This window comes from Thermobia domestica, chromosome 3 (assembly GCF_964235325.1).
Source record: "Thermobia domestica chromosome 3, izTheDome1.hap1.1, whole genome shotgun sequence".
NCBI classification, from domain to species: domain Eukaryota; kingdom Metazoa; phylum Arthropoda; class Insecta; order Zygentoma; family Lepismatidae; genus Thermobia; species Thermobia domestica.
The window spans coordinates 326,070,802-326,098,030 of record NC_137456.1 but is presented as its reverse complement, the minus strand read 5'-3'; the positions used below and the strand labels follow the sequence as shown (position 1 = coordinate 326,098,030).

Sequence of the window (27,229 nt, the reverse complement as noted above, 5' to 3'; positions counted from 1 at the left end):
TCTTTTCGTTTATTAGGTTTTGCAGAAGTCTCATCTCGTGTTAATTTGCGAACTTGACTAAATTCATGTGTAAATTGAAACCATGCCTTAATATTTTATTTCTCGAAATTAAAATTTAAAACGCAGTACTCTAGTTGGAATTTTCTAGTTTATTATGATACGTATATTACTCTTGGTTTAGAATAGAATACGTTTTAATGTAATATTTAATTGATAATGAATCAGAAATTTGTACATACAAGCAACATATCAGCGTTGGTTTTTACGACATTTTTTAGAATGTAAGTTATCTTCTGTATATAGAATAGGTCAGTGTTTCTTTCTTTATACATACATTATGTTTTGTTATTCAACATTATGTCATTTGATGTGAGAACGTCACGTTTCATATTTTTTCGCTTCTCACTTTTTGCACCTAGAGGCCTGGGGAATTCGGTTCGGCTGATGTGGAAGTCAGTCGAAAATGTTTATACATGTCCCATTTTTCAGTTTTACGTCCCACGATTATTCCGGCTAGGCTAAAGGAGACGGTAATGATGAGAAATGAATGAAATGATGAAATGAACGGGAAACGGAAGAACTCCGAGAAAAACCACAAGCACGGTGTTTGTCCATCAGAAAGTCCATACAACTCAAGGTGTGATCGAATCAGGGACCCAAAGTACTGGTTGTAAATCCTCTACCACTGAGCCACCACACTCCTCAAACCTAAAATGTAATAGGTTTGTACATCATGTAAAGATCCCCGGAAAAATAAAGATACGTCCCACAAATATGCCCTTTCTCGGTAAGAGGACACATAATTAAGACAAGTGAATGACGAAAAAATAATAGGTGATAGAATGCAATGTGAATAAACGTTATATCAGTGAGTCATCATGCATCCTGAAATTCATTGAATTTGTGAGTAGAAGAACAACACACGTGATAAAAAAAGATACACGTTCTTCTATCCTGACATAATTGCTTTAGAAAAATAACAACCATAAAAATAAAAAATACAGCATCACATTATTATTATTTGTGTGTGTGTGTGTGTGTGTATGAATTTTTCCCATTTATCTTAAAAGTGGTCTCATATAAGTTATGTTATATCAAATAACTGTAAAATGATAAACTGTATCTCTGTTCTCGAATTTAAAAATGTACTTGTCGATTCGAGACTTGTCTCCTTTTTCATGCCGAGAAGTTTTTAGTTTCGTTGGCAATACTAGTTCACCCAAGTAATAATATTTTGAGGTTTCAACTTGAGTGAACTAGTGTTGTCTACGAGTCTAGGATGTTTCTGTATCATCTCGAATTTGAAAATGTACTTATCGATTTGAAACTTGTCTCTTTTCGTACTGAGAAGTTTCTCGATTCATTGGCAAAACTAGTTTACCCTAGTAATAGTATTTTGAGGTTTCACCTCTAGATTTTCCTAGGAAGTCTTTCAACCCCTGCATTTGTACATTTTGTTTCTACTTTTATACCTCGGTAGTTATTACATAAAACATAAAATGTGAATGTGATTTAAAAACAAAGATAGAGTAGAAATGTTGAAAGAAGCATTTAAATAAGAAAAAACCTATCTTGTGGATCTTTGAATAAGAAGATAAAAAAAACTATGGAATAGAAATATAAACGTTACCCACGGTCACTCGATATTTGTACATCACAAAGTTCACTTCACGGGAACTGGGATTGAACTCGAACCCGTACAGAACAGTTGAGGTACAATTCATGTTGATTCCTGTTCTTTGCTTGATGAAAAGGTGAGTTCTAAATCAAACCATCACCATTCCTTAACATTCCGACTTTTCTGTAAATTTTGTCTAATGTGGACACCTCCCTCATCGAAAACTTGGGTGAACTAGTATTGCTCATAAATCTCGGATGTTTCTATATTGTCTTGAATTTGAAAATACATCGTGTTCGTGCAATTACTATATCAATTTAAAGTTTTTGTATATGCCTCATGTAACATTAAAACAGTATTTGAGGTCTAAAACTTGAGTCAACTAATGTTGTTTATGAGTCTTGGATGTTTCTATATCATCTCGAATTTTAAAATGTACTTGTTGATTCGAGACTTGTCTCTTTTCGTTGACAATACTACGAGTCTCGGATGTTTCTGTTTCATTTCCGTACCGAGAAGTTTCTCGATTTGTTGGCAATACTAGTTTACCCAAGTAATAGTATTTTGAGATTTAGCACCGTTTTTCAATCTCTGCATTTGTGCATTTTGTTTCTACTTTTATATCTCGGGAGTTATTAGATAAGATATAAAATGTGAACGTGATTTAAAAAAACAACGAAAGAGTAGGAATGCTGAAAGAAACATTTAAATAAGAAATAACTTATTTTGATCTTTGAATAATAAGAAGAGAAAACTCTATGAAATAGAAACATAAAGGTTACCCACGCACACACGATGTTTGTACATCACAAAGTTCACTTGACGGGAGCTGGGATTGAACCCAAGTCCGTACAGAACAGTTGAGGTACAATTCATGTTCATTCCTGTTGTTCGTTTGCTGTGATGAAAAGACCTACATCTTATTGTGAAATTCATACTTTCATCCCACCGTGATCAAATAAGAATCTTTTAATTCTATACGTTGCTAATATTAGTATACATGTTACTTGTAAATAACTAGACACTCAAACAAAATAACTTTCAGTACAGGAAACAAAACATCGGTGGTGGAGACTCCTGTGACTTATAGTGATAACTTTAACATCTTTTCTAGAACAAAACTCTTGGATATTATTGATTTGTACAAAGGAAAGGTCAGTGTTTCTTTTGCTTATCGTTATGTGAGCTTGAGAATGACACGTTTCGCTTCCCTTTCATTGTTTGTCTTCAACGCAGTATAGCAATAAATTCGAAACTAGGAACTGCAGAGTGTCGCAGTGAATAATTAATTTCATTTTAAATTACTATTTTAATGTATTTGCATTGTTCATTTAAAAAAATACTTCATTTTTATATTACAAACATTTTTCATTTACTGTGGGCCTGGGCAATGTTGAAGAACATCCATAATAAATAACAATTTACTGTAACTTTGAGCACGATGTGCTTTCAGTGCGAACGGTTCCGGGTTCAATTCCCGGTGATGGCACTCGGTCGAAAAATGTAACACTCTTTTTAGGCCAGTGAACTTGAATGAGGTTTTTCTGGGTCTTCCTCATACACACCATGCAAATGCCGGGTTTGTAACTAACTTCCACAAAATTAAGATTTCCTGCTCGAAGTAATTCTACTTAAGGAACGTCTAAGACGATTTTTCGTTTCTTTTACTTTTATTAAAATGTAAAAATTCCAAACAAATGTACAAGATTAAATCCAAACCTAATAGCCCTCTCTCTCTCTCTCTCTCTCTCTTCAATTAGATTTTTAATGGTGATATCATTTTTATTTGATATCATGAAGTACCAATAGAAGTGTACAAAGTGATTTACCACTGAGTCTCCTTATATAAAAGTTAAAGGAGATCTCCCTCGTGAATAAGCGGTTAGCGCAAGATCCTTTAGCGTGGGAGAAGAAGGGTTCGATTTCGTCTAAGAACTGTGATTTGGATTCAACGTTAATTAGCAATAGTAGACCTACGTCTCATATAGCATCGCTGTTGTATAGGACGTTAAAACACAAATCAACACAATCGAATCATAAGTTATGGGTTGTATTTATTCAATGATGAACATGAATAGTAAAGTATGATGATGTTGTAAACGTAAGCATTTCATTAATTAATTAATTTAAATCTTTTAGTTTTCAAATTCAAGAAAAGTGTATACTTAAATTAGATATTACTAATTATGAATTCAAATACGATTTTTCATACAACGTAAAATATTACTGAACTAATGAATGATACATATTCAGATATGTATAAAATATATCACTTTCACTAAAATCACTACACTGAAATTTTTTTCTTTCCATAATAATGAATTCAAATACGATTTTTTCATACAACGTAAAATATTACTGAACTAATGAATGATACATTTTTTTAGAAATGTATAAAATATACCACTTTTAATAAAATCACTAGACTGAAAAATGTTTTCTTTCTTTGTGTGTTCCATTTCACTAATGAAATAGTAAACTGATAATGCATATTATTTTCAGGCAATGAGACAACCTTTACATGTTCTTGTCACTCAATTTACGTCATAAAATATGTCACTTTTACTAAAATAACTACACTGAAAAATATTTTTCTTCTTTTTTATCAATACATATCTATCTCATCGACATCCTCCAAAGGTTGAGTACCAGGTTTCCCCCACCATGGCTGTGTTTGAATCCTGTCAAATAATTCATCCCTGATTGCTTCTATAATTTTTTGTTTACATAATACTTTCATTTCCAATTTTAATCTTTCAACATCGATGTTTACATCACCGTCCTTCTTCAAAGCAAGAGATACATTCGGAAAACTAATGTTGATTTCACTAATAATATTTTGTTCATCCATACATGTATGAATTCCCTCAAGTCCAGTACATGCAAGACATTGTAATTCTACATGATTGCGAATAGTCTCTGTACACAAATGAAAATATTAGAGCTCCTTCGTGGCTAAGCGGTTAGTGTACGCGACTTTGGCGCGGGAGACCCGGGTTCGATTCCCGGCGGGAGCTCATGTGGTTCGGATTCCACGTTAATCAGTAGGTGTACGTCTCATAGCCTCGCTGCTGAACGGGACGTAAAACTCAAAATCAATCAATCAACAAATGAAAATATTCACGTACCGCCTCAATGAAAAGTTTACTTTTTTACAGCATGCTCAATACACAGTAATATTTCCAAGAAATGAAACCATTCGCTTGTTTAAGTCCACACTTTTCAAGGAGCATGAATTGTTCCTTTTTCTCTATCACCCTATTTTCTCACCCATTAAGTTTCGCATCAGCAGTTCATTATTTCGTCCAAGAGAATTTATAGATGTAATCTCCACTTGCGAATTTAAGTAGTCCGAAACAAATGGGATCAAATGTACAAGTTTTTCCCACTCCGACAAATTTAACTTCACTCCAAACATAAGTCGTTTACCAATACGAATCACTTGCTCAAATGTATCACTATCCAGACCAATACAAATTAATTTTGTTTTAATTGAACTAAATCCATATTGAACATTTAACAGCAAACACTCTCTCTTAGTTACCATAGTCGATGAACAAACACTCATGGACATGTTACCCCAATAGCTGAACAGTACAGAATAATGTCACTATACACACATGTTGTCTGAGCACACGTTAAAGGGGGAAAAGAAGAGAATGAAGAAGTCGATAATCATGTACATGTCCATACACTTACGATGTGGCCAACTCAGTGAATTCAATATCGTGCATACTATGGCCCGTTAAATTAATCTTTTTTCCCTTTGTATATTAAACATACGTTTCCATTTTGCAAATATGTTAATAATGCACCATGATCTGCTTGTACTTTTTCAGTAAACCATCCTGGTAGAATCACTTTTTGTCCTACTTCAAATGTCAAACAAACCTACTTTCCATATACGGTTGTAATTAATTTGCAATCTACAATACGATAGGTTTTATTAATATCTAAGTCTTGTAATTTTGTAAAAGATACTAACGACCATGCATAAAGTGTGGTTAATAAATACATTGAAGATGCCATCTTTAACTAATAGATAATATGTTCACTCTCAAAGACGTATTCTGTATGTGTGATAATTAAATCAGCTTGTTCTCATTGTCTTAAGAATTCGCAGGATAAATTTCTTATCTCTCAGAGGAAATAATAATGAACTCTCCTGCGTGAGACACAAAACTTAACACATTCACACAGGATTGAAAATTTCAAGCTCATCGATTTTCCTGAACATATTATGAGAACATGATGTCTTAACAAATCACACGAACAAAGGTGATTTGTTTGATCACATAGGAAGAAAATCGTAAATGAAATAAGCTGAATTGCATAAAGAATGAAATTTGCAACTAAGTAAGTTAACGAAGAGTGTAATGAGAAAATTTGCTTATCATGGGTACAAAGATTTATTACATTAATTTTACAGCTAAAAAAGTGCTAATGCTATATACATACATATAAATTATTTATTAATTTGAGAAAGGCCTATGATTCGATTATGTGGGAAACAATGTATAACATTCTTACAAAAGTTGAAATACCGAGAAAAGTTATTTAAACTAATTAACATATGTTTAAATAAATCTAAAAGTAATAAATTTTTCTTCACGAACTATGAGAATGGTCTGAAACAAAGAGAGATGCGTTGACGCCCTTCTTATTATACTGAGCACCTAGACTAGTAGTACATGGATCTACAACTTAGTGTTACGATATTATACGTCGGAGATCCCTGGTTCGATTCCATAGACGGACTTTTGGATTTACGACATCTACTTCGCTGGATTATTTTTATTTTTTTCTTTCCTCGGAAAGTTCAATTATGTAGTCTCAAGCTTCCTAGAAGCATTTTTGTATACCTTTGTGTTTTATTAAAAGATAAGTGCAATAGCAGATTCCCTTAACCTCATATCCTTGTTTGTTTTCCTACCTTTGTGCAACTTATCAACTTTCTACCTGTGTCTGGCTACGTTTCCATTTCTTGGCAGTGTCACTGGTCTGCGTTTGAGGACATTGCTTACATTCAACTTATTTGTAAATATTTCGAGCGCCCAGTTAGCTCTTCTCTAGCTGACTGATTCGATTGCCTCAACTAAAAGTTATTGTCTGGTAACTACGTCAACGATTATTAAGTGTGTATTTTGTATTTTCTACTTTTCGCTGAGGTTTAGCTTTGCACTTGAAATTCCTCAGAAAGTACAATTCAGGATCAGGAGGTGAAGTCCCCAGCGTGTGAGGTCTTCGACTCTCAAACGTTTTGACTCATGTGACGTCACGAACACGGTGTTAGGAGAAGGTTAGTTATGGAGTGACCATATTTGGTATTGAGGAAATCAGGAGGTGTGGTTTGAGGCCTCAGTCCGGGAAACAGAACTGGATGGTGAGTGTTTCTCGGGGTACTTCGTTTGGAGTTGTAAGAACAGCAACGAGCTAGCGAGAGGGAGAGGAGAAGAATGGAGTTACTATATTTGAAGAAGGTACAGTTTATTTCGTCGAAACAATAAGTGACTACGCCAGACTAATTACTCTTATACTTTATTTTCCTTTCCTTATCTGCTGCACTTTTAAAAGCAAATTTGAGTATGAGTTATGATTTCTAAATACCATGAGCTACATTTCCCACATGCTTTAGTTGTAGAGTTATCTTTCAGATGAAATTTACTTTCATATTCCAGCGTACGTTGCTGGTAGTGGAGAAGATACCCCAAAATCTAGACATCTATCGGTCTGATAATGACCAAAGGGATAGATGAAATGAAGCTAAACATAACTGCTAGTTAGCCATGCTTCATGATTGAGATGCTTTAGGTTTGATCTCTGTAGTACCTGTGCAGCTGGGTTAAAAAAAATATTGGCGTTTTCACTTTTTTGTTCTGACTACACTTATTTGGAGATTATTTTTATATGTTGCGTTACTTTGCTGAGGACAATGTGTTTTTATCTGATTTTTGTGATGATTTAGATGCTACTGAATTTTTTGAGCCGATTATTACACCATCTTCCGTTCGCATACATTTTACGCGACAATGTTTTGATAAGATTAAAAAGCAATTACAGTTTACGCATTCGCTTTCGAGTATTGACACTGTTTCTTCATTAGATTCTGTCAGGTTTGAGTTTACTGTAGACATGGCTATTGGGGGAAATCAGGATAATATTGGCATTTTGAGTCATATCCTTCGGCCAGAACCATTTTTTGGACGTATGGGCGATGATATTGTTCGCTATATCGATCAATTTGAAGTATTGGCTCAGGTAAATAATTGGACAGACGTAAAGAAAAAATGGATTCTGGGTTCGCTTTTAAAGGGGTCAGCAGCCTATTGGTTTGACACTACGTCAAAACAAGCAGAATTTCCGGAGTTGTCATACGAGCAGTTTAAACAGAAGTTAAACCTGCTTTCAAGGACGCGCTTTTGCCTCAACTTACAGAACAGGAAATGCGGATGCGAGAACAAAATGAGGGAGAGAGTATTCTATCATACGTTTACGCCAAGCGTAATTTAATTTTACGTAACGATAAGGACGCGCCAGTAGCTAAGCAAGTGCAGTTAATAATCGATGGATTATCTCCGGAGTATATGAGATTGGCAATAAAGAAACAATATGTTACTGTTGAAGCTTTAGTGCAAGATTTGTTGAACGAGGAGAAGGCACGCGTGTTGTTGGAAAGAAAAGCAATTGAAAAGCTTATTAAGAAAAACCTGTTATTAGCAAATTCTCAATTAATGCAATGTAATCCGCCTGAGAATACTCAAGTTCAATCGGCTTCTGTTCCGGAAAGTCAGCTTTCCCAGGCTGTAGTACGGCTTTGCCCTCTCAAGCTACGAATGCACAGGAAACTGATCAGGTTAAAGATCAGCTGGCTGCTATACAAAAGCAATTAACGCAATTGTCTTTGCAAGCAGAAAATAAGAGGACAGATGATTAACGTTCGTTTTCGAGACGTAATACTAATAATAACAATAGTAATAATAATTATCGACGTAATTATAATAGACGGGGCAATAGCCAACGGTTTCACCAAAATCGTTCCCGTGGTGGTCAGAACAACAATGCAGGGAATAGGACACAGCAGAGGGGTCCTATTATTTGTCATAAATGTGGAAAAGAAAACCATATTGCCACCCACTGTAGAAGTAATTTAAACTGATCAATAGAGTTGATGACGCAGGGCCATCAGCTCTTCAACGTCTTAAAGTCCCTATTCAGATTGATCGTGCGTTGATTCTGGATCTCAGGTGTCTTGTATTGGTCAGGCTATGGTCCCGCGTTTTGCTAAAGTTCAAGCAATGCATAGGTTTTTGAAAGGCGTGACAGGGAATACTTTGTCTGTTAACAAGATAGCTTTGGTTCGATTCAAGCTTGGATCTCAAGTTTTTTGTCATCCTTTTCGGGTTATCCCAGCGTATTCCCACCCACCCTTATTGGGACAGGATTTTTTATTGGCCCATAAGGCAAATTTAAATTTACATGATTTATGTTTGGAAGTTACGCGTTTTGGTAGGATTTCTAAATTCTCTCTGCCCACGGACAGTACAGTTAATTTTGTGTCTAACGAATTTGCGACGCTCGTATCTCCTGTGCATAAGGTTTTTTCGTCTGTTTGGTTGCCCCCACGTTCGTGAACATGTGTTAAAGTGAAGAAATGTTTTGATTTATTGGGAAATAGAGATTATTTGGTACCTAATAAGTTCGTAGTGGGTGCTGTTCATGTTTTATTAAGAGATACTGCAGTTGACAGCGTAAATTCACATATTTGGGTTTCGAATCCTACTGACAAGCAATTTTTGCTATGGAAGAATAAAGTTTTAGGGCATGCTGTTCTGAATAGGGAGGAACATTTTTGTAGTAATGTTACAGAAGATACTGGTCTTCAAAAGAGTCAATCTGATAAATTTGATTGTAAAAGGGTGGATGTGAACCCTGAACTCTCTGAACATGACAGACAACGATTTTATGATTTAGTTACGGAGTACAGAGATGTGTTTAGTTGGTCCCCGGACGATTTTTCAAAGCCACGGGACTATGTTCACGAATTTCAGTTAAAAGATGAAGACCCAGTATATATCCGCCAGTTTCCCATCCCGTTCCATCTTCGGGATGCTGTTCACGAGCAAGTTGAACAGTTACTTAAACAGAACGTCATTCGTCCTTGTCACAGTAGTTACAATAATCCCATCATATTAGTTAAGAAGAAAAATGGATCTTGGAGGTTTGTGGCAGATATGAGATTTACGAATGCTAAGATAAGGCCTATTAATTTTCCTGTACCACCAATTCAGGACATATTAGTGCGTTCTAGTGGTAAAAACCTTATTTGTACGACAGATCTCTCGCAGGGATTTTTCCAAGTGCCTTTGTCTGAAAAAAGCCAATAAGTAACTGCTTTTTGAGTTCCTGGACTTAAACAATACTGTTTCACTTCCATTCCTATGGGAGGAGTTACTTCTCCAGCGGCGTTAAATGATTTAATGAAACTAACACTAGAAGGATTAGATGAAAATAAAGTATCCTATTATCTTGATGATATTTTGTGGTCAGACGATACGATAGATGGTATTATTAATACAACACGTGAACTATTTGAACGATAAGGACGTAGAGGTTTGAAAATATCTCCTGAAAAAAACAAATTAGGCCATTTTTCATTGGAAATATTGAGTCACCGCGTTTCTAAGCGTGGTATTTCTATTTCTGAACGTATTACTGAATCGATTCAAAATTATAGACGTCCAAAAACACAAAAACAATTGAAAAGTTTTTTAGGGTTGTGTTCATTTGTTAGAAACCATGTTGCCAACCTTTCGTCTATAGCGGAGCCGTTACAGCGTCTCTTGAAAAAAAAATGTTCCATACAAATGGACGAGTGAACAACAACAAGCTTTTAAAAGCTCAAAGAAGTGATCTTGTCTGCGCCTACTCTTATGAAATTTCATCCAGAAAGAGACGTGTACGTCGTCATGGACGCTTCACAACGCGGTTTAGCTGGGGCAGTCCTGCAACCTGAAAGTGATGAAAAAGATGCTCCTTTGGTTCCAATAGCTTACTGTTCTCGTGCTGTAGGGCCACACGAGAGATCACATCACCAATTTCATTTAGAACTAGCAGCGTTGATTTTTACGCTAAGACACTTTAGATATTTTTTATTAGGACGTCACTTTTATTTGCGTACAGATTGTCGATCGCTGGTTTTTTTACGTCAAACTAAGAATGTGGCTAAATTTTCTCGAATTCTTGCGGAGTTGGAGACCTATAATTACACTATTTCTCATATTTCGGGTGCTTCCAATAGCCTTGTAGACAGTATTAGTCGCCATGTAGATTGCACAAGAGACGAAGCGGATGAACAGAAGAATCTAGAAGATCCCCGGGTCTTTACTATAGAAGAAGATGATAAGTTAAAGGAAGAACAGCGGAAGGATTCCTGTTACAAGGATATTATTCTCTTTTTAGAAGGGAAAATACCGCAAAATTATGATATTGAACGACAAGCACTGCGATATGAGATGAAGGATGGTTTGTTGTACCGAAAACATAGACGTCCAACTGGTACACAGTTGTTGGTAGCTATTCCTGCTTCCTTACGAGAGAAAGTGTTTCAGTCAGCTCATAGTTCTTCTTTAGGTAGTTCACATTCGGGATTCACAAAAACATATAATTTGTTGTTAAATTCAGTATATTTTCCATACATGAAAAAGTTTGTCATCGAGCGATGTAAAAGCTGCCAGGTGTGCCAACGTTTCAAAAAGGTACCGGGTTCGCCTGCAGGTGTTTTACAAACTATGCCTAGCGTGCCTCTTTTCTTTCGTATTGGTATTGATGTAGCTGGGAGGTATTCTGATGCCAATATTCTGCGGCACAAATATTTAGCAATCGCAATAGACTGCAATACTCGTTATGTAGTAACGGCTACGTTGAGTGAACAGACAGCCGCTGCTTTGGCAGATTTTTTGTGCAATCATGTAATTTTACGCTTTGGTCTGTTCAAAGAAGTGATTTTAGATAGATCTACGGCGTTTACTAGTTCTTTGTTTCAAGAACTATGTAATATTTTAGATATTAGAATGAACTTTGTTAATCCTTACTTTCACCAGACCACTGGTCTTGTTCAGACTTCTGTCCGCCGTATTGAAGCACTATTGAAGAGGAAAGTGGATCCTAACAATCATGGTAGTTGGGTGGATCACGTACCAGACGTCACTTTTGCCCATAATATCACTGTGAATCATTCCACGTCATTTAGCCCATTTAAACTGTTACACGGAGTGGATCCTTATTTAGAACACCATGCTATCATTAATGGACCGTGTATACACAGTGTGAATCAGGAGCGTCTAGCCACTCTTGTTGATATTAGAGAACAGGCTCAGGATAAACTTTTTAATCGATTTCGTACTTCAGAGAGATCTTACAATAAACACCATAGATCCGTACAGTTCACGGAAGGACAGCGTGTGTGGAGTTTTGACCCTTCAAGACGGAGAGGTAATGCCAAAGCATTTTCAGGATTATTTTTTGGACCTGCTGTTATTGTACGAAAAGATTAGGAAAATGCTTATTTTGTGAAGTACAAAACTTCAAAGGGAAGAGAAAAAATTGAGTCGATTGCCATTATTAGACTTAAACCGTATTATCCGGATGTAACCCCAGAACCGATGACAGGCGAGGAAGAAGAAGAAGAAATACGTGACATGCAAGTGATAAATGTTGCCAAAGATTGTTCTGAACATAATGCAGAGTTTAACCAGCTAACTTTCACCACTGCACTGAGTGATCCCGTGGATATTCAGCGAGTTGTGGATGTGTTGGAGCTTCCAGCTTTAATGGATTTGTCTCAGAAATTCGCATACAAGAAGCCATTATATAGTCATAATGAGGTCATTAACAAGAAAGTGAGTGTATATTATGGTAATATTGCAGATCTGAAGTGTGACATCGTGGTTAATACAGCGAATGAGACCCTTACTCCTTTGTCTGGAGTCGACGGAGCAATTCAGAGGGGCAGGGAAGGAACTAGCTGAAGTTTGTAGAAAGCTTGGTTCGTTAAAACCTGGTGAAGCTAAGATCTCTTCGGCTTTTAGTTTACCAGCGGAATATGTGTTATTCACTTGCGCGCCTAGAGATAATAATAAAAGAATTTTACGACAATATTACACTAATTGTCTACAACGAGCTTTTGAGAATAATTGTCGGACGATAGCGTTCCCTAATTTGGGGACTGGGAAATTCAATTTTGATAAGTTTCAGGCAATGAAGATTGCTTTATCCACGATTCGAAATGTTCTGGAAGCTAATTTGCAAGATTTCGATCGTATTGTGCTGTGTATTTTTGATAAAGAGAACGGGAAATTATATGAAAATAATATGTTTGCTTATTTCCCAGTGCGGATTAAAAAAAAGACAGTGGTTAGTAGCGCATATATGAAGGTTAGTAGAGCTCTTACAGCTATTCTTACCTACATGTATTACTAATGAGTTAAAAGTAAAAAAAATCACTAATGTTTCACATATTACTGTATCACGCACGCACGACACTGTATCACGCACACACTCTCACGGATCACTAGTCTTCGGTTATATAGATCGTGGACGAGGGGTTTTCCTTTCACTTACCTGCAAAGGAAAAAAGAAATTTAATTTGGATATTTATTATACTTTGATTTGACGTTAGTTTATTTTCTATTCAGATCATAAGCTAAAAAAATTACCAATAATGACATTTTTATACTAGCTGGTCTAGTACTTATTTTATTTATTTATTTTGCAATTGTCATTATGACTATTTTACTCGAGTATAATTGCGTAGATCATGATCTGTATATATATATATATATATATATATATATATATATATATATATATATATATATATATTACATGTTTACCTAATTGTGTATTTTACCCTGGTCTGTGACGTTTGAATTTCACCGAATTAAGACTTTAAACTGCAGTTTTCCTATTTTTGACATTAGTTTTCTCTATTTTGACATTAATTTCCTGATTGTGACGAATATTTTTTTCTATATGCGCATTCTATGATATAAGTTTTGGTTAGTTGTGTTACTAATTACAATATATACCTGTTTGACTATCGATTTTAGTGTTATTTTTATTACAATTGTCTTTATGACTGCTACGTTATGGGTTTTAAGTAATTTCAACATTTTATGAGGAGTGTAGCAGTTTGATTTAATGGTACTAAGCTGAGTTATTTTGTTTGAATGCATCTATTTGCTTTATTATTTAATGAATCAAGTTACATTATGGTAGTTAAGATACATATATATATATGCATAGCATGCGTTAACGCACTTGAATTTTGAGTTTTGTTCGGTGTTTAATTTTATTTTAGTTATTTATTTTGGGTATTATATGTGTGTTCGTCTGTATTTTTTACAGATGATCCTGGTTTTATCCATTGCCTTTGGTACTTCTGCCAATTTTGATGTGTCGATTTCAAGTGGATTTTTTTAAATGACTTACATGGCCATATATTATACCAATATGCTATTCCCATCATGTTTAACGTGAAATTCACTTTTCCGCAATCCCTGCCTGCGTCTTCTTTATTTAAATCATTACACTTTGCCGATAATTCTTCGTATTCTATTCAGACATGCTCTTTAGCTCATAGTCTTGACGCATTATATTCACATATAGCGAGTAATTTTTTGAAAATTAATGAACCTTATAGATACCGAGAACGTTCGTGTTCTAAGAGAGGTATTGCTATTTTAGGGAATCTTTTCTCATTTTGGTGTAACGTGGCTACCCAAGGACAGTTATCGTCTTTTCAGAAGAAACAAGATAAATTAGAATCTACAGTTATTGAACTAAGACAGCAGTTACTGAGGAATTCTGTCTTTATTCAGAATGCGTCTGTTGAATTAACGAATTTCCAAGCAAAATTAGGTAAGAATTTTCAAAAGATGGAAGTTTTTTCTAAAACATTGTTGGATCAATCGAAATTTTTGGCCAGGACCTTAGAAAATTTATCAAATAAGGACCAATTGGAAGTTTTTGCGATTTTGGGTGAATTATATCAGTTATCGATGCACATTTTGAAAGTATTAGAATTTCAGCCTTATCAAACGTCCATTCAAAGCTGTCGAGCAGGGAAGTTAGATCCCGTATTGGTGCCTTATGACGTTTTGTAAGCTCAGCTTCACATTTTACAGGAATCTATAACTAAACAACGTATGATTTTGGCTATTCCTGCTGAAGATATTGATGTATATTATACTTTGAAATTACTTTCGTGCACTATTACTGATAATTACATTTTTGTGCATTTTAAAGTGCCACTTAGAGAACAAGATGTGCAATTTAAATTATTTTCAGTTAAGGCCATTCCATTATCATAACCAAACATGCTCAATTAGTATTTCATCAAGTTATGTTATTTTTCAGGGTCATATTTTAGCCCTACCAATTACTGGATCAGACCTTTTGTCATGTAATTTGCAAGTTTCACGCTTATGTAAAATCCAACGCATGTTTCTGTGTCTTATCATTTAGCGCAATGTTTATATAAAGGATATTTTGGTATAACTGTCCATGATATCATTTCATCTTGCTCTTATATTTGTCATGAGAATTCTCAAAGCCAATTGCTGGAATTACAACCACATACTTTTGTGTTAACTCATCCGCCTGCTACGGTTCAACTGGTGACTGGTACTAACACTAAACTCATAGACATTACAGATAAAGCTAAGTATGGTTCGATTATGATTAAATTGCCTTGTGGTACGACATTAAGAGTTAATAGTCATTTATTTGCGAAAGCCGTCTTTCCTTGTTTTCTAACGGAATTAGTTACGCCTACTGTAGTGCATTTATTTCCAGCTTCCTTGTCTGCCAATATTTTTGTTCACCTTAATCAGAAATTTAAAACTCATGAAGTTTTTAATTCTTCTAACTTATTAAATCTCAATTGGCACTATTCTGTACCTCATCTAAATCTATCCAGCTATTCTGTCGCTTCTGTGGTTCCCTATACCCCAATTTATTATAGAGACAATTTTATTCTTATTTTTCTCGTGGTTTGGAATATTATTTTGACATTAGTCATAGGCTACTTATTATATAAACAAGGTTTTTTCTTGTGTACTCTTTGTATGAAAGGCGCTAGAGCAGAATCTGTCTTTGGATCAGGATGTATTGTGGATCATTGTTCATATTGTGGAAATTTTATTACTGTTGTTAGCAGTTTTTCTATTATTTAAAATTTATAAGCGACGCCCCATGTTACGTCGAAATCCTAAAGTTTTTAGAAGCGCTAGCCTGCCTCCACCCCTCCACCAACTACTAGTGAAAGCAATAGAACTAATGTTCATTCTTCGTCTTCAGTTTCTTATTTACATGACTATATAACATATTATTGATATTTATTGGAACTTACTGCAACTTGGGATTAGGTATTATTATTAGAGAGATATTTATAGGCGTTGATATAATAACTTTGTATTAACATTGTACAGTTGTATTGCGACAAATATATATTTTAAGAATTCGTAGTGGCATATGATGCATTAGTAATTTGATTATATTATTTGAAGGATATCGAGATTATAGTTACCTTGTGGAAATCCTTGGATGCACTGAAGCCTACGTCCTAACGATGGATTGGCGTACTTTTTCTGGAAAGAGAAGAAAAATGTAGAAGTGATTTAGTATCATCGTTATTGTATATGCATGTTTTGTATAGACTTTGAATTTAATGTGATTAGAAGAAACAAAGATATTTATTAAGAATAATACTACATAATTTGTATGCTACGACAGATCGTATTTTATTTACATTATAGACTGTGATTTTATTAGTGTTTAAACTTCTAGCTCTGACTACGAACATACTTTTTACTTCCAATGCTTCGTCTGGACTTATGTTGCCTTTGCTGATATGGACTACAATTGGGAAATCTACGCCTCAGCCTTGCTACTGGACATGAAAGTTTCTCGCCTAGTGGATTTGACTTATTGTGATCTTCGATCCTGCCGACTGGTTGTCGTCACGTCGTCACCTTGGATATTTCACCTGGACATCTTCACTTTTAGGCCGCGTTAGGTTAGGAGTAGTTTGGTGGTGGTCTGTCGTGTCCTATTTTTCTTGTCAGCAAGTGCGAATATGGACCGCGATAAGTCCATTTCTTCCGTCACCGTGAAGATTAAATCCTTCATGGTTCAATTTTCTAAAGATTAATAGGACCACTCTCTGCCCCCCGGTTTTGTTCCGCCAACATTCTGTGCTATTCTATGAGTAGTTACCTAGTAGTGCGTAAATTATTAAGCTTTGTCTTCCATTAGAGTGAGATCTACATTAGAGACTTTACATTGTGGATTATTTATTTCATCCCATATTAAAAAAAAAACTTTAGTGCAAGGCTGATTGGATTGCAATTAATCTAATTTTTTTTATTACTGCCCTTCATTTGCTATATACTATTTACTAACTTTTATTTACCTAAGGAAGGTCAAACATAATAGAAATATTATCATTATTTTTCTTTTTAAGTTTGCTTGTGCTTTACACATTTCAATACCGGGTTTGTTTCCGTTTACTTTGGCTTAGTTATTCGTCCATCCATATCAGTTTCTTTTTTCCCCTACTTCAAGACTATACATATATTTATACTGTAATTTTGTTTTCTTTTTTTGTTTGTTGTATATTTGTAGGACTTACCTGTAAATTATCTTTACTCTGTTTTTTTCATCATTTTTTAAATTCCGACTTTCTTCTTTTTCTTGTTTTGGTACTGGATGTATGGTGTAGCCACTTTCGCTTATTTGAGAACTTGTCGTCTGCCTGGATGCATGGATTCGTCGTCCGATACCGCCTATGTCATCTAGTGTTTTATTTTTAACTTCAAGGCCCTAACTAAGTATGCTTTTAGGTTTGTTTTTTTTACTGTTAATTTTGAATATTAAGAAAAATATGAATGTATACTTACATGTGTTTTTTAAGTTTCTTTTAGATGCCGACGATTGTTCTAGATCTTCCATGTATTCAGTTCTTAGACTCAATCATCTTGTTTGCGAAGAGTGGATGTTACGATACTATACGTCGGAGATCCCTGGTTCGATTCCATAGACGGACTTTTGGATTTACGACATCTACTTCGCTGGATTATTTTGTATTCTTTTTCTTTCCTCGGAAAGTTCAATTATGTAGTCTCAAGCTTCCTAGAAGCATTTTTGTATACCTTTGTGTTTTATTAAAAGATAAATGCAATAGCAGATTCCCTTACCCTCATATAAAGTCAATATCCTTGTTTGTTTTCCTACCATTGTGCAACTTATCAACTTTCTACCTGTGTCTGGCTACGTTTCCATTTCTTGGCAGTGTCACTGGTCTGCGTTTGAGGACATTGCTCACATTCAACTTATTTGTAAATATTTCGAGCGCCCAGTTAGCTCTTCTCTAGCTGACTCATTGGATTGCCTCAACTAAAAGTTATTGTCTGGTAACTACGTCAACGATTATTAAGTGTGTATTTTGTATTTTCTACTTTTCGCTGAGGTTTAGCTTTGCACTTGAAATTCCTCAGAAAGCACAATTCAGGATCAGGAGGTGAAGTCCCCAGCGTGTGAGGTCTTCGACTCTCAAACGTTTTGACTCATGTGACGTCACGAACACGGTGTTAGGAGAAGGTTAGTTATGGAGTGACCATATTTGGTATTGAGGAAATCAGGAGGTGTGGTTTGAGGCCTCAGTCCGGGAAACAGAACTGGATGGTAAGTGTTTCTCGGGGTACTTCGTTTGGAGTTGTAAGAACAGCAACGAGCTAGCGAGAGGGAGAGGAGAAGAATGGAGTTACTATCTTTGAAGAAGGTACAGTTTATTTCGTCGAAACAATAAGTGACTACGCCAGACTAATTACTCTTATACTTTATATTCGTTTTCCTTATCTGCTGCACTTTTAAAAGCAAATTTGAGTATGAGCTATGATTTCTAAATACCATGAGCTACATTTCCCACATGCTTTAGTTGTAGAGTTATCTTTCAGATGAAATTTACTTTCATATTCCAGCGTACGTTGCTGGTAGTGGAGAAGATATCCCAAAATCTAGACATCTATCGGTCTGATAATGACCAAAGGGATAGATGAAATCAAGCTAAACATAACTGCTATTTAGCCATATTTCATTAGTAGCGATTCATCGAGGCTACAAACTTCATGTTTTATTATCTAGAAAGTATATGTAGCTATACGGAGACAACTATACAAATGTACAATGGAAGGCAAAATTTGTATGTGATGTCTTGTGCTTCCAAGTCGGGTTGCCATATTACATGATTTAACGGGTACCTTCCGATTTTGAATGATCATTAAAGCCTTAATTTACAAAAGAGCAAACAGAATGAATCTTTTTTTCTACGACTTTTATAAGGGGTTCTGTCCGACTTTGGATCTCCTCATAAATTTTTGTAAAAGTCTCTTCTGATCTTGCTTCTCGAAGTATTCTATCTCGTCTCGAGAATGAACTACATCATGAGGGACGTCTCTTCGCCACAGAATTAAGATTTCCTGTTTGAAGTAATTCTACTTAAGGAACGGCTAAGACGATTTTTCGTTTCTTTTATTTTTTATTAAAATGTAAATTTCCAAAGGTAGCCATAAGAACAGAAACACGACTAAATTGTAGAATGTTACTAACGTTGAACTGAAAAACAGGTGTGCAACGATAAAGATGAAATGTTTTAATTTAACGGCCCACGAATATCTCTTTTAGGCTAAGATGAAAGGATGATTAAGGTAAATGAAATTGTATAATAAGATGAAGATGAAGTACCCCATAAGAATCAACAAACACGATGTTGTCCACCACAAACTTTTTTAATGTCCTACGATTATGCCCATTACGCTAAGGGCACCATGAACTAATATATTCGGGAGTCGAATTAGGGACTCCATACAGCAAATGTAACCGTTCTGCCTTTGGACCATTTGGCTCCCTCTCCGTTACTAAGTTCTTTTTGCATCCTCAGCTGGTATAATAGCTAACATGGACATGTGGTGAACCTGGTCCTGAGTTCGATTTCCGGAGGGAGTGCATTGAAGTTTAAATCATGTGACCTCTTAGTGAAAAAGGACATTTCTCTGGAGCGTTAAACTGAAAGATTTCATCTTAAATAGCGTTGTAATGTTATTAATAAGCCATGTTCGGTTCAATTGCACAAGAAATGCACACCAAACTAAACTAGATGATATTTATTAGTTAGTATTCTTTATGAACCACACAAGGATATTGACTGGAGTATACAAAAAGGTGCTCAGCAAAAATACGATATCACGCAAACACACGAACAGAAAATTCATAAATCTCATATATACATTAAAGCTAAACGCAATCGCGAAGCAATACGATCACTTATATATATCTATATCTATATCTATATCTATATCTATATCTATATCTATCTATCTATCTATCTATCTATCTATCTATCTATCTATCTATCTATCTATCTATCTATCTATCTATCTATCTATCTATCTATCTATCTATCTATCTCTATATATATATGTATATATAAAAAGATAAAGTACAGTATATCTGAAGCCAAGATAAAGAGAGCTTATTATGATGAAGGTTCTCAAGAAACATGAGCTTTTCCAAGTGAATACAATCCCCCACCTCACCCCTACTACATTTCATATCCTTATTCACTTCCACATCTGAAACAAAGTTTCATTTCCTTATTCACACACATTATTCGATAGGTGTATCAAAATAGCATCTTCAGTAAATCTTATCTATCAACAAACTTATTTTACATTACAGATAACTCAGCGTTTTCGCGTTCAGATTACACTATCTTTAGTCGCACGGGAATATGTTCGTATGTGAAGACGATTACAAATATACATGTAATCTTAAATGCAGTATACGTTTGAAAAAAATCATGCATGCGATATTCACCTTAGCAACTAAGATCTATTCGATCAAAGGACAGGCTGCAAACAAACCCTATTCCCATGAAAACTTACAAGTGAATTCGTAACAATCCCAAGACCAAATCAGATAAAGCAAATAGCTTCAATGAAACACTATATTCTCCTCAGCAACTAATCAGAAAAAAAGATGGAGTCTAAGATTCCCAGCCTGTGACTTCAAAACATTATAAATTGCTTGGGGAAGCATACAGTATTCAAGTCTCAGCATGCACCCCAAGTCGTCTTTGTCATGAGCTAACATGTGATTCTTCATATAACACTTTTCACATATAATACAAGCGCTCCTGTCGATTTGAGTATACAAATTTTCATCTTACGTTGTCAAAACATTATGAAAGACTATTAGAAACTTCCGTTATTAGACCATGTTTAATCATTGAAATCCAACACGATTTAAAACAATCGTGAACTACGATATTCATCTTAGCAATCCAGACAACGTTCCCAGGACAAAAAGTTTCCTACAGACGTTGCCTAACACTTAGCCACAGGAGGGAGCTGGGGGCAGGGGATCCAAAATAGATAGCCAATGCAATGAGAAGCTTGCGTTCCTTAGCTTCAATGGCTACCCAATGCTATTTCTGTCGAAGTACAGTAAGAAAGTTAAGGAAATATGTTTCATATTTTTGGTCATGTTTTATTTTATAATGATGATTATATCTTCATGATCTTTTTAGATAGCCAACTGAGGTTTTGATCAGAGTGGAGGCCCCCTGTCCACCTGGAGGCCTGGGGAGATCGGTTCCGCTGATGTGCAAGTCAGTCGAAAATGTTTATACATGTCCCATACACTTATGAAGAACCACGACCCTTGGGGTTCGGGTTCGATTATCCGTGAGAAAGCATGGAACATTTTAAAACATTAAGTTAATTCGTTCCTTTCTGTCGTGAAACAAATATCAATGAGAAGTGCTATATACGTAAAATTCTTTTTTTTCATGCAAGGAGTAATTCAACTCTAAATCGTGAAGTACCAAATTCGATCCCAGCTCCCCAACCAAAGTAGATCTTTGTATCGTAAGTTAACGAAGCTACAATCAAGGTTAGCCGTCCCCTTCACTTTTCATGATTCAAGTTCTAGTTCCTCCCTGAGTTCGATTCTCGCTGAGAAAGTACGCATATGTGCCTTTAGAGGGAACATTATGTCCGCAAGTTAGTGAACAAACTTAAAAAGTTAAATGTAAACAGTTAAGCAATTTTAACATATAGCGTACAGTAAGCCGAAGGCTTCGGAAGGGGATAGGAAAACTAGTAATAAACGACATTCTTCTTTTAGCCTTCCAAGGTGGTCTAATACCTAACACGGATCTGTGGTGAACGTGGTCCTGAGTGCGATTTCCGGAGGGAGAGCATTGAAATTTAAACACACTTCACTTCCTGAGTTCGTTTCTCGCTGAGAAAATAGGCACATGTGCCTTTAGTGGGACCATTATGTCCTCAAGTTAGTGAACAAACTTAAAAAGTTAAATGTAAACAATTCAAACATACAGTTAAGCAATTTTAACATCTAGCGTATAGTAAGCCGAAGGCTTCGAAAGAGGATAGGACAACAAGTAATAAAAAACTTCTTCTCTTAGCCCATGGGGATCCGGGTTCAATTTTCGAAGAGAGAGAGAGCATTGAACACTTGAAAGCAGTATAGTGCTTCGAAATGAAGAGCTTCGAACGATATATATCATATGCTATACTACAGGGGGGCTAACGCCAATATATATATATAAGTATACTCTTTGCCAGAGGGCTAAGGGGTCCAAAATAGCTATTCAATACAAGACGAAAAGACGAAGACCAATCAATTGGGATGCTTCGATCATTGAATATCAAAGGATTGGGGTGAGCGTCTAAAATAGCTACCCAATGCTGTGCAAAATAGCTATTCAATACAAGACGAAAAGACGAAGACCAATCAATTGGGAAGCTTCGATCACTGAATATCAAAGGATTTGGGATAGGGGTCTAAAATAGCTACCAATTCATATGCTATACTACAGGGGGGGCCTAACGCCTATCAATATATATACGTATACTCTTTGCCAGAGGGAGCTCCTCCGTGGCTAAGCGGTTAGCGTACGCGCCTTTGGCGTGGGAGACCCGGGTTCGATTCCCGGCGGGAGCCCATGTGGTTCGGATTCCACGTTAATCAGTAGGTCCAAGTCTCATATAGCCTCGCTGCTGAAAGGGGCGCTAAACTAAAATCAACTCAACTCTTTGCCAGAGGGTTAAGGGGTCCAAAATAGCTATTCAATACAAGACGAAAAGACGATGACCAATCAATTGGGAAGCTTCGATCATGATAACTGAAAGGACTGTGATGAAGATCCGGTAGCTGTCCAAGAGTATGAGCATAGCAACAACGGGTTCCCAGAACCAAAATTTTCCCACGGGGTAATCAATACACGACGAGAAGACGAAGAAGAAGACGAAAAGGCATGTTTCATCTTGATTCTACAGCCGGTAGTCGTCCAAGCAGTGTTGCCAATTTGAGGGAAAAGTCGCTAAATCTAGGGGATTCGCCTTCCATTATAGCGGCAAAAAATAATTTTTCCGATTAGCGACATTTTTGGTGATTTTTGAATGAGAATTTGGCGACTTTCTTACAAACCTAGAGATTTCTGTGCTGCGAACAACTTGTCCTTAAAATAATAGCTCGAATCAATTCAGATATATGTCTATTTTTCTTTTGCTTATTTACATCAGCGCAGGTGTTGACGAGCTGGAAAAGTACATAACATTTATGGCTATATTCCCGCTTTGATTGCTGTTATTTCTTGCCTTGTAACGGGGACCAACTCCAGCTTTTAATGTCCTTTAGTTTACAGAGCTTCCGTTTAGAGGCACAAATAATACATTACCGATAGCAAACAGATTATCTGTAGGAGTGTGATGTGTGTAAGATTTTTCTATACATTTAATTTTTTTGTTTTTCTAAACTCATTTTTGAGTTTGTTGAAGCAAAATTGATCATAGTTAAAATATATAAAACTGAAATTATTGTTAGTTATATATATGAGACCTTCATATACGTTCTTGTAGCGTAGATAGTACTATGGCTTGAATTTATAACGTATCTTACACACACACACACACACACACACACACACACACACACACACACACACATATATATATATATATATATATATATATATATATATATATATATATATATATACACGGGCGGATCCAACGGGGGCTATAGCCCCCCTGGACGCTCAGGTATACACTGGATAAAATGGACTTCAATCCTGCTTTACACTTAATAAAGCAGCAAACTATGGTTTAACCTTTCTCTTGATCATATGCTGGATCCGCCAACATATATATATATATATATATATATATATATATATATATATATATATATATATATGGAAGAGAATGTTACGACCCACTTTTAACAGTAGGCCGTATCATTAAATACATATTAATAAGGTGGGCGTACGCATTGTTAATCTATGCCCGCATAAACAATAATAAAATTGCTGTACATTTAATTATTCTGTTTTTATAGATAATTAGGCTGAAACAAGAAAACTACCGTTATTGTATACTAATTGGAGATGGCAGAAAACTTGGATATAAATTAAAGTTTTTACGGACATAGGGCAAGGTGCCCCTCAAAACCCCCCTTGTTTATGACAAAGTAACTATGGATAATTATATAGTATATTACTACTTAGGCAGAAATTAGGGATGAAATTGTGTACTGATGAGAACTCATGGATCATCTTATAAAAAAAAAACAACACTTATTGTGTTAATTTCCTTTCATATGTATATAGGAGTATACACATGTATATTTCCATATGAAATATAGCTTTTGGTACAAATAAAGGGTATAATTCTTATAAAATTCAGTTTTATAGAGCATTTTGCATAAATTTTAACAATATTTACTGGTTGGATGAAGTATAATCGTTCAAGTTAAAATTTCGATATATTATTTGTAATTATGGTTTACATTTATTGATTAGGAAGGACGACATGATTGAATTTTAGCGGAAGTCAGCCCGGAAGTTGTTACTAGCCAATGGGTGTGCGAGAAATCATTAAATTATGTAATCGGGAAATAATAATAGCCAATTAGGTGTAAGAACGTGTGTTTGTGTTGCAAGAAGAGGGGATATGAATGTTAATACTCTAAAATTAATCTATGTCAGATATTAATTTCAGAACAGTAGCTAATAAATGGATAATTCACGAATCGTCGAGCATAGAATTTCACCAGACGATCAGGTAAAGACAGTTATTTACTCCTAAGTGATCCATGTGAAAGCTAAAGATTGATACAGATTGAATATACTATTAAAGTATTAACATTTTTCATTAAGACATGAACTAATTCTTTTGCAAGTACGTTTTGGAAGATAGATCATGGGAATACAAGTTGTTTATTTTGGTTATAGAGAGGTTATGATGTGTTGTCATTAAACCTTGTCGCTAGTCGCACACACCAGAACGGAGGGGTGAGAAAGGGGGGATATCTTATTAATTCGGCTTCCATAGTAAATAATTAGTTAAATTCAGTGTAAACCTCTTATGTTACCTTCTTATTCTAACGTGTCCTTTATGTCCCTAGATAAATACAGTTTAGCAGTGGTCTCGAGTTCGATACCTTTAAAAAAATCCATAATAATGATAATACGTTGAATAACAAAAATTGTTTGTCATGTTTACTATAATTTATATTTTACGTCAACTAAGGAAGTCCATGAGTTCGATATTAGGCAACATATGATAATTTTTCCTTAAGTTTAAATTCGCACCTGTACGTCGTATTACTTTCTAAATTCCAAATCTAGATTTTTTTTTATTTACTAACGTCTCAAGCTATGAAGTCGCTAAACCGAGAACCTTTCTACGTAGTTCTTGTATTGTATTTCCATATCCTGTTCGTATTTTTGTTTATATTAATTTCCAAGATGTAATATCAATTGGAGTCTGGAGGATAGTAGTTAAGAACTATTTAACTCTCAACTGCCTTATAACAAAACTTAAAAAAAAAAACGAGACTGTCCTTTTCTCGGCCTCCACCTCAATTAGTTAGTTTCATTCTTCAAACCGCGTATGAATGTGATGAAGGTATATGAAAGTTATCTATCAGCTGGGTCCCAAACCCGAGCGTATTTTCTCAATCGTTTCGAATCAAAGCAAATGTGGCAGAGGTTCTTGTTTATAGATGTATATTGTAATCTTGAGAAGGCTTGCACTGTTGTGTTTTTTTTCTGCTTTCTTAATTATCATCCTCATTTCATAACTAGGTGTAGATTAGCTTAGAGGGGGCCATCATATTTCATTGTCTTTATTATTTTTCCCTTTAGTATAAGATATTCATGTAGATATTTAGTAATAATGAGTTGTTAAGAGAAAATATGTACGTTATTAATACGAAAGATGTGTATATCGATGTAAGTAAATGTCGGAAATGATTAATTAAGAGGTCGACCAATATGGTGATTATGAATTTACAATTGAAATGTTTAATGCAAGCGCCGAAATTAGCATAATATATGAACCCTGCCTGACTGTTTAATAACTAATTGTACTGGAATAAAATCACACTTGAGGCCGTATGAGGCGTAGATAAAATAAGTCAGTTATGGAATTATCTCTTGGATACATTGGATTTTTCTTTCTTGCGCTTATGTTACATGTTTGTTTATGTTAAACTAGCAGCGTTCACCCCGCTTCGCTGGGGTCACCCCGGAACGCAATAAACTTTGTTACTTAGATAATTTTTACTTTTTCGCTTTCAAGTGATATGATAAAAACCATAGAAGATTGCAGTAAATGTTAACATTATATCGCCTGTCATTTATGTTAACCCGCCGAGTGACACGGTCATGTGGGTTGCATATAAATACGGTTAGATTTAGCTATGATGAGCTAACAAAGGATTTCTACGTTATGGACACTTGAATGGTCAATTATCTCAAGACACTGGTAATTGAAAATTAAAGTGATATGATAAAAACCATCTAGGGTCCAAATCTTAATAACCCCCCAAAAATGAAAGAAATTGGTTCAGCCGTATTAGCGTGATGAGCTAACAAAGGATTTGTACGTTCTCTTTTATATATATAGATGATTTATGGAAGGAGTCTGTTTACTGAATTAAACAATAAACTGTCAAAACATCGGAATATAGTATTTAATTATATATATATCAAATATGTTAATTTCAATTCGAATCTCTCGCGTGGAGTGACTTCACCACAAGTTCCTGGATTACTTGTTGATTTTTTTTACGGTTTTATTTTTTACTGAGAAGATCCGTTGCGCATGTATAAATCTCATTTTCATTTTTTTAAAATGAAATGAAACCGATTTTCTTTTTATGAAGAAAAAAGATTTTTTTGAATCATAAAATTATATAATAGCTAAACTAAAATAGCATTACAAGACAAAATTCCACGAAAGTTGTTTTAGCGACTTTTCTCTCAAAATTGGAGTCATTTCATGTCCTATTTAGCGACTTTTTGTATCAACCTGTTGGCAACACTGCGTCCAAGAGTATGAGCATACGTATACCAGCCTAGCAACAACGCCCACGCCACGTTCCCGTGGGAAAATTTTCCCACGCCGTTTTCAGTTCAGCTCCTTTTTTCTCCATGCCCACGTTTCGAAAACCTCCAATTTTTAA

At 35.3% G+C, this 27,229-nt stretch overlaps 1 protein-coding gene across 1 annotated transcript in view; it reads left to right on the top strand.

Moving 5' to 3' along the window:
- Positions 1-12,874: 12,874 nt before the first annotated feature.
- Positions 12,875-27,229, top strand: part of LOC145682308 (uncharacterized) — a 31,730-nt gene continuing 17,375 nt past the window's right edge. The window contains exon 1 of the mRNA XM_081753885.1: positions 12,875-13,051. Within this exon, the coding sequence (XP_081610011.1) occupies positions 12,875-13,051 (177 nt within the window). The remainder of the gene's footprint in view (positions 13,052-27,229) is intronic.